Raw genomic sequence first — 8629 nt, 5'->3', positions numbered from 1 at the left:
TTAGATGCATTATATTATTATTATTTCAGATGTATTGTGATTATAAATGATTTAATGCAATTATTGTAGATCATGGATATATTCCAAAAACACAGCATAAATGTATCCAATATTCTAACTACTTTAACAGCTGCAGTAAGTAGCACTTAGCGCCTCAAGAAGCGCTATTTCCCCGAGGAAGGTTGGCATCCTCCGTGTGGCGGACGAAGAAGTAGTCGTGCGCAGAATGAGTCGTTCGCAGAATGAGTTTGTAACGACGGAAACAAAATAACAAATCAAAGGAATTGTCTTTGCATTCCTAACACTTGCTTAAAAGCAGAGGTAAGTAATGATAAAATCAAATATTTGATTGACGGCAAGGTTTTCGTTTGGGTGATCCAACTACATTCGCCGTGGTTAGCATAGCAAACGCTATCCCATTGGGAAAACAAGGCACAGCAAAAAACTGTACATATATATTTCCGCATCGGTAGTACCGAATCACATATTACAAGTGCATTTCCTAGCAACCGATAGGACATCCTTCAAAATGCAGTGTGAGAAAGTATTGCTAATAAAGGGGTAAATTGAATTGAATACAACTTTATTGTCAAATGTGCTATATGTATGTGTTGTATGTATGTATAAACATCATTCAAATAGAGCGGGCGGTTGAAAATGTCAGGAGTGATCTATGACAGAAGAGCACCAAGTAAAATGTAAAGTGATATGTAAGACTGGACATATAGAGATGGTTTGGACATATGCAAAGAAATGGAGCCTCCGGTAAGGAGGCAAAGAGAAGGACCAAAGAGGAGATTTAAAGATGTGGCAAAGAATGTCTTGCAGATGTTGCAGAGGGCACTAACAGATGTAAGATGGTTATTATTCGCTGCAGCAACCCGGGAATAGGGTTCAGAAAGGACAGTGGAGCACAAACCTGGACTTTACAAACACTTCATATTTTCACATTGCAGAAGTCATATGATGCTATCGTTCTCTTGCTGTCCACATGTCAGCCCTGTCATCATGGCCAGTGGTCCGGGTGTGAGGGTCAGTATCGAGTCTTCCTGTGAGAAGCAGGTGCAGGAGGTGGCCCTGGATGGAACCGAGACGTATGTGCCACCCCTGTCCATGTCCCAGAACTTGGCTAAATTGGCGCAACGGATTGACTTCAGCCAAGGATCCGACTCTGAGGAGGAGGGAGCTGATGGTGAATCCCGCGATCGCGAGTGGTGTAAACAGGATCCGGAGGAAGAAGAAGGTATCACAAGGACAAGTGTGTGTTTTGTGTATGCCCAGTGAGTGATTTTCTTTTGTACCGTTTCTTTTTCACGCAGGAACAGTGAAATTCCAGCCGTCCCTGTGGCCTTGGGACTCCGTCCGTAACAACTTGCGCAGTGCCCTGACCGAAATGTGTGTCCTCTATGATGTGCTTTGTGTGGTGAAGGAGAAGAAGTACATGGCGCTTGACCCAGTTTCTCAAGATCCATCCATGAGCAAGGTCCAGTGAAATTGTTGTGCAGACTGACTGATTCACAATGCAGTACATGTCTCGGGACTACATGTCCATTCTTTCTATTAACTTTTTCACAAATCGTGAGATTTGTATTTTATTTTCCCCTGAAGAAATAAAACAACCACATAGTTTTGCCTGAGTTAAAGTCAGTTTAACTTAATGCTCACAAGCAATGCGTAATGCCATCGATGAGCTGATGAATAGCATCTGTGTTGCAGTGTCATAACCCTTTTTAGGAACAGATATTGGCGATAATATAACAATACTCACAGGTACACAAGCATGTAAGGAGATAGAGAGAGAGAGAGCCTAATAATGCATCATCTGAATTTTATCTGCCAAATATCGGAATTGGCATCATTCAAAAATTCATTTCGGCCAGACCTTAATTTTTTCTTTCAAAATGTATTTTTAGTTCAATTTCCTCATCTTCATGTTCTGGTTCAGACCCCTCAGGTGTTCCAACTGATGAGCAAAAAGAAATCCCTGGCCACAGCTGCACAGCTCCTCCTGAAGGGTGCAGAGAAGCTCAATAAGTCGGTTGCCGAGAACCAGGAGAACCGGAGGCAGCGAGACTTCAACGCGGAGCTGCTGCGGCTGCGCTCGCAGTGGAAGCTGCGCAAAGTCGGTGACAAGATCCTGGGAGATCTCAGCTACCGGAGTGCAGGTGATTGAAACCTTTAGGAAGTGGTTGTGTTGTCTACTGAGTCTGTCAAAGCTAGATGGTGTCATTATCCATGCAGGCTCCCTGTTTCCTCATCACGGCTCATTCGAGGTGATCAAGAACACTGATATCGATCTGGACAAAAAAATCCCGGAGGACTACTGTCCCCTTGATGTACAGATCCCGAGTGATCTTGAGGGATCTGCCTATATAAAGGTAAAGGATTGAGATACATGCTTTCTTCAGTAAAATACTTCTGAATTTTAGTGGTCTACATATCACGCTTTAAGTCTCAATTGGCACCATTTTGTGACAAACCAACTCCGTTTCTCTGGAAGTCATCTTCCAATTTTCAAAGTTCTTGGTGTGTTGTACTTAGGTTGGATTGGTCATTGTAGCGAGACTTGTCATTTTGGTGCTTGTCATCTTGCCTACTTCAGTGCAACATTCCCCTGCAAACACTGAATTGTATGAAGAAACACTAAGTGATGAATGTAATTACCTCTGGGAATGTCTGCAGGTTTCCATCCAGAAACAAGCTCCAGACATCGGTGATCTCGGAACAGTCAACTTGTTCAGGAGGCAACCAAAAACCAAAGGAGGTGTGGCATCAATGCACAGTACTTAAGCATTCTCTTTCATGTCTAGGATGAAGCTATCCCCGATTTTTAAAAATCTGCACCTCCACTAAGTAATGTGTCACATTGCCAGGTTCGCAGCCGTGGCACGTGAAGCTGGAGGCGGCGCAGAACGTTCTGCTTTGCAAGGAGATCTTTGCGCAGCTCTCGAGGGAAGCGGTCCAGATCAAGTCCCAGATCCCTCACATTGTCGTGAAGAATCAGATCATCTCTCAGCCCTTCCCAGGTCCTCGGGAATGCCTGTGACTAGGGCCCGAACATTTAACCATAATAGAGTCATAATTATTCCCTCTTTTAAACTCTGCAAAAAGTAGCATGTTTTTTTTATAACTTTCTTTTTTTGTAAACGCATTAACACATAAATGAAAAAGATCATGACATTCAAATGTTTCCTCCAAAAAGAAAAATAGCCAAATTTTCTTTGTTGTAAAGTTAAACAAATACTAAAGGACAGAGTATCGTGAAACAGACTAGTCGAATGTGCTGCCTGGAATTCATATCGTTAGTGTTGACCAAAAACAAAGCTATTTTATTCATAATATATATTTTTTAATTAATTGCCTGATGAATCGGTTACCAGAATTTTACGCTACCAAATATGGAAATTGTCATTAGTCTCCAAAAATCCTGACCAGTTGGGCCCAGCTTGTGACAGCAAGCAATTTGTCTTTTTCTACACGGTGTCGCAGTGCTCATGAATCCCATTTGTGCCTCCGCAGGTCTGCAACTGTCCATTTCATTGTGCCACTCGACAACAGAGAAACGGAACTACCGGGCGTCTCCGGAGAAACCCAAACCAGATGACCATCTTTATGTTCTGGAACATAACCTGCATCAGATGATGCGAGAGGTAAGACTTTTTAAGTTTATGTTAAGCTGTGATAATAATTGGTCATTTATTTTCTTTGGTGTTCTTTGAAGTTGTATTTGAAGATGAATTTTAGTAGTTGAAATCATGAGTGATGAAATCATTGGATAATTGTGTTTATTAATCGTGATTTCAACTAATTGGGATTTCTTTATCTGTCAAAATAATCGTAATAATTGTTTTGGGAGTTTTTTGTTTTGTTTTTTTCCTCCCTCCATAATCACCCAGACCTTTTTATGCACACCTGCTTTATGTAGCCTCTCTGTTTTCCTTTGTCCATGTTGCAGTTCCACAAGCAGCAGCTGAGTTCCATTGTGATGCCACATCCTGCCACCGCTCCATTTGCCCACAAGCGCCTACGTCTGGCCGGACCGCTGGCCTACGACAAGGCCGAGATCAGCGGCTTGCAGCAGAGAGAGGGTCTCCTGGAGAAGATTATCAAACAGGCCAAGCACATCTTCCTACGGAGCCGGTAAGACGGCTTCTACTGCATCAGGCATTTCTAACCGCTGTCTATAAGTGGCACATTAGTGGACCAGCAGAGAAATTATCAAATTTTCCACGTTAAAAATCCATACATACGACTTCCCCTGGCCTAGCTAATCACATCATAGTGGGAGGAGCTTGGGTGTTGGGGTGGTTATCATGTTAATTAGCGGTATTGTGATGTCGCATCGGGGCAGCGTGCAGAAGGCTTAGCTGACATACACGTCATCATAAAAAGGCAGATAACCAAAGATTTATTCGATTGTTTAGTTTCACTCTTGCGCAGGCACTCCAGTGACCGAGTTATTTGTCGAAAACTTATTAAAATGCACATTTTCCATAGTATGATTCAATATAATGACACTTCCCGAGTTGTCATCTGGAGTGAATCTGAGGTCTGAAATTTGCTGTCAGCCAAGCCAGCTGTGAAGAGTGAACGTGGCATGGATACAAAGTGAAACTATGTGAAATACGTCTGTATCTGTCTCAGCTTGCAGATAGACAATAGAGGTCCTCCGCAATATTTGCTCAGTACACATTTCCGGTCCTTAACCATAGTGACCGGAGCAGCTGCACTGATATATTATTAAAATACGTATTTTGAAAATATTTTCAAGGACCCTTACGCCAATTCAACATAACTACAATGTGGAGCCCGAAATGCCATAGGAATGAAAAAGGTGTCTGTTCCCCCCTGCCCCCCCCCCCAAAAAAAAGAACTCACAATGTTCTGATAACAAATACTTGTTTTTAGCTCTTATGACGTTAATCGTGATATGAAAGTTAAACTTTAACGAGGGAAGAAAGTAATACTCTAACAAGTGAATTTGTAAATTTATATATATGGAGAGAGTGAGAGAGAGAGACTTTTTTTTTCCCTGAAACAATGTCGTCATTCTCAGCAACATTATGCCATATGCTCAACAACAGGACATTATTACTTTAATAATACTTTTTTTGTTTGGGAAAAGCTTCTTTATTCGTGCTTCTGGTCTCAAACTCCCGCAGTTTGAGATGCTCGGTTTTAATACAATTCTGGGCCTGCATTGCTAAGTACACAACTTTGGTGCATTTGTCAGGACCGCACGCACTATTGACAGCCTGGCCAGCCGCATCGAAGATCCTCAAATTCAAGCCCACTGGTCCAACATCAACGACGTGTACGAGTCCAGCGTCAAAGTGCTGATCACCTCTCAGAGCTACGAGCAAATCTGCAAGTAAGTGGCGGAAGGAAGGCACAAAGGACCTTTTGGATGCAGCTGGCTGGCGTGCCGTGAGATTTGGTTGAAGTGTAAAATATATGGGCTTGGGCCCAATGAAGTTTGGGATACAACTGCTCTAATGGACTACGGTTCTGTGTGTTTATCGTTCAGGTCCATCCAGCTGCAGCTCAACATTGGCGTGGAGCAGATCCGAGTGGTGCACCGAGACGGACGCGTCGTCACTCTGTCGCATCAGGAGCAGGAGCTGCAAGACTTCCTCCTCTCACAGGTATGGCTCATCCGACCACCAAGATCAAAATCAGTAGTTCTCAAACTGGAACCTGGAGGACTACAGAGCCCGGAGAAAGTTTACGAAGGAAGGGTGGAAGTCCCAGGATTTCGACTCGGGAAACGATTAATGGATTGTCACAATAGTTGCCAATTAATGTGATGAGCAATTAGTTGTCGATTGGTTAATTTAATTCATCTTTGCACCTCTAAAGATGTGAATTACAGGCAGAACATTTGAGTGTTTTACAATACTTTGTCCTTTCGTATTTGTTTGAACTTTATACTTGAAAGAAAAACTGACAAATTAGCAGATTATTTGCCTTTTTTTTTCTTGTTCATTTGAATGTCATTATCGTAGTTTTATGGTATAATCTGTTAATACAGAAAAACAATCACCCAAAAAACTGGCAAATTTTTGCCGATTTGAAAATGGCTAATTGCGGCACATTAAACCGGATAGCCAATTCATCGATTGGGCCCTACTTTCTTTTTCAGTATGATGTCAGACATACTTCCGGGTGACGATCGCTCCGAGTGTACTGCAAATTAGACAAATCTTTGAGTGTCATGCTACCAAGGGAGAGCAATTGCTAAAACATGGTAAATTTTGACGCTGCAATGGATAGCGCGCTCTAAGTCTGCGTTAACCAGCAGGCGAGTCACTTTGTTTTGCTAAAATACTCAAAGCCAACCCAACCCATCGAATGTCCCTTGCCGGGATTTTGGACGTCCCCGGCTCGTCCTTGTGGCAGATGTCCCAGCACCAGGTGCACGCGGTGCAGCAGCTGGCCAAAGTGATGGGTTGGCACGTGCTGAGCTTCAGCAACCACGTCGGCCTCGGCCCAGTGGAGAGCATCGGGAACGCCTCGGCCATCACCGTGGCCTCCCCCAACGGAGAGTACGCCATCTCAGGTAAGACGCGCCGGCATCTCAAAAGACTTTCAACTTACTTTGAAGGCCTCTCTCACTCTCAAGTAGACAAATCTCTCTCAATCTATGTTCGTGATCACTTCTCCTTTGCCATCCACCTCACAGGTGGGGCATTGTCAAGATGCTGAGCGATATTGATGGGTGGGAACTAAAGCAAAATGTGATGCCCTCAATTCCCACTTCCTATGAATCTCCATGGACTTCTTATTCCTATTAATTTCCATGGAAAATTTTCCAAATTGGAATATTTGCGAAGTTCCACACTTAAACTTCCCAGGGAAATGTACGCCATCCATTAACATACGTCAGGGGTGTCAAACTCATTTTTGTCACGGGCCACATTTTAGTTAGCGTTTCCCTTGGAGGGCCATTATGACTGAACCCATTTAAAGAAGTCAAGAATAACTGTTGATTTAAGTTGTTTAAGTTACTCTCATGAGGGCTTTGGTAACCAAATGCTTCGAATATCTCAATTTATTACATATGAGAATTTAAATTTTTGGGAGACATTTTAGAAAGCATCATGGAAGTTGACATGTTTGACCTGCTTCCGCGGGCCACATAAAATGATGTGGCGGGCCAGATTTGGCCCCCGGGCCTTGACTTTGACACATGACATATGTGATCAATAAAACTGAAGTCCTGGTGTTCCTTTTCATCGTCCCTGCAGTGCGTAACGGTCCCGAGAGCGGGTGCAGGGTTTTGGTCCAGTTCCCACGCAGCCAGACCAAGGAGCTGCCCAAGAGCGAGGTCATCCAGGACGGCAAGTGGAGCCACCTCCGGGGTCCGTACAAGGAGGTCCACTGGAATAAGATGGAGGGACGCAACTTCGTCTACAAGATGGAGCTCCTCATGGCTGCCCTTACCCCTTGCCCTTAAACGCAAGCCTCTCCAGATGGACCAGCATTTTCGCCGTATAGTCATGTTACAATAAACCAATAAATAATCCAGGCCCCTTTCCCTTTTATTCTTCCAAGGAGGATATTTACAAGACTTGTGTTGGCTGCCTGCTCACGTCTGTACACTGTTGACTTTCAGAGAGAAGAAAGAGCCAAAAGTCTGCTTGTGTTCCTATGTGCCCTTCGAATGCAGTGGTTCTCAAACTTGGGATCCGTGAGCCGGAAGTGGTGGTCCGGTAAATTGTGTTGAATTATTTAGAAATTAAAAAGTGCATACCTAAACCAATGACTTCTCCGTACTTAAGCTTTGGTTCATTTCGAAGCTGATATTATTCAGGCTTAAATTTGGCACCCCTGCATGAGTAAACTCAGGGGGTTTTACAACAACAAAAATTATAATTTTTAAACATTTTTATTTGACTTTTTTTTTTTTTTTTTTGCAGAGTAGTCTTTCTAGATAAGGTATATTTTCCAAGAATCTAATCTAATTTTATGAGAAAATAGGTATTTTTTAAGTATAGTAAGATTTGGTTTTTAAAATAAAGGTGAATTTTTCAAGACTTATGTCCTATTTTCTCCAAAATAAAGGTACTTTTTCAGAATAGTATTCATTTTTCAAAATAAAGTTACCTTTTTTTGAGTATGCATTCCTATTTTTGGAGAAAATTAAAGTATGTTTTGATTGTGTAGTGGTGGTGTATACTATTTATTAAATATATTAGTTTTAAGAATACAGTCCTTTTTTGGGAGGGTACAAGTGGATTTTCTGAGAATAGTTTTATTTCTCGAGACGATAACTGTATTTTTCATGAATATTTAATTTTGAAAATACAGCTGTATTTTCGAGAATAAGGTCTTATTTTTTAGACAAAAGTTGGATTTTTCCAGACTGTAGTTCAAATTTTCAGCGAAACAAGATATATTCTTTAGCATACAATCCTTTTTTAATTTCTTTTTTTTTAAATATACCAGTAGGTGTATTTTTCAATAATATATCAGTATTCGAGAATGAAAGGCATTATATTACCAGAATAAAGTTGTATTTCAGAAATTCACTTTTGTGAATGCAGAAGAACAATTACGCATTTTACTCTACCCCAAAAGTTACATATTTTAAATGATTACCGGTACTCTCCCCACTGTTTTTTTTTTA

The 8629-nt window shown here is 41.8% G+C and overlaps 1 protein-coding gene across 2 annotated transcripts; it reads left to right on the top strand.

Annotated features, from left to right (window-relative positions):
• The first annotated feature begins 212 nt into the window (after positions 1-212).
• Positions 213-7639, top strand: med17 (mediator complex subunit 17). 2 transcript variants are annotated; one of them, XM_019861459.1, is made up of 13 exons: positions 213-321; positions 999-1243; positions 1320-1483; positions 1946-2165; positions 2242-2378; positions 2683-2764; positions 2874-3026; positions 3520-3650; positions 3956-4140; positions 5234-5371; positions 5528-5645; positions 6400-6559; positions 7248-7639. In XM_019861459.1, exons 2-13 carry the CDS (start codon positions 1009-1011, stop codon positions 7454-7456), a joined length of 1932 nt encoding a protein of 643 aa, XP_019717018.1. In that variant the 5' UTR covers positions 213-321; positions 999-1008; the 3' UTR covers positions 7457-7639. The 2 variants fall into 2 exon arrangements, with proteins under 2 accessions (XP_019717018.1, XP_019717019.1); XM_019861460.1 differs by lacking the exons at positions 6400-6559; positions 7248-7639 and adding an exon at positions 6143-6393.
• Positions 7640-8629: the final 990 nt, after the last annotated feature.

This window comes from Hippocampus comes, unplaced genomic scaffold, assembly GCF_001891065.2.
Source record: "Hippocampus comes isolate QL1 unplaced genomic scaffold, H_comes_QL1_v1.1 scaffold122, whole genome shotgun sequence".
Taxonomy (NCBI): domain Eukaryota; kingdom Metazoa; phylum Chordata; class Actinopteri; order Syngnathiformes; family Syngnathidae; genus Hippocampus; species Hippocampus comes.
This window is presented reverse-complemented; position numbering and strand designations above follow the sequence as displayed.

Bases quoted from the DNA above. Each gene is read 5' to 3' on its own strand.
- med17 (XM_019861459.1), top strand. From the start codon at position 1,009: ATGGCCAGTGGTCCGGGTGTGAGGGTCAGTATCGAGTCTTCCTGTGAG. The intron at 2,379-2,682 runs GTAAAGGATTGA...GAATGTCTGCAG, and splicing joins AGGGATCTGCCTATATAAAG to GTTTCCATCCAGAAACAAGC. The intron at 4,141-5,233 runs GTAAGACGGCTT...TGCATTTGTCAG, and splicing joins CACATCTTCCTACGGAGCCG to GACCGCACGCACTATTGACA.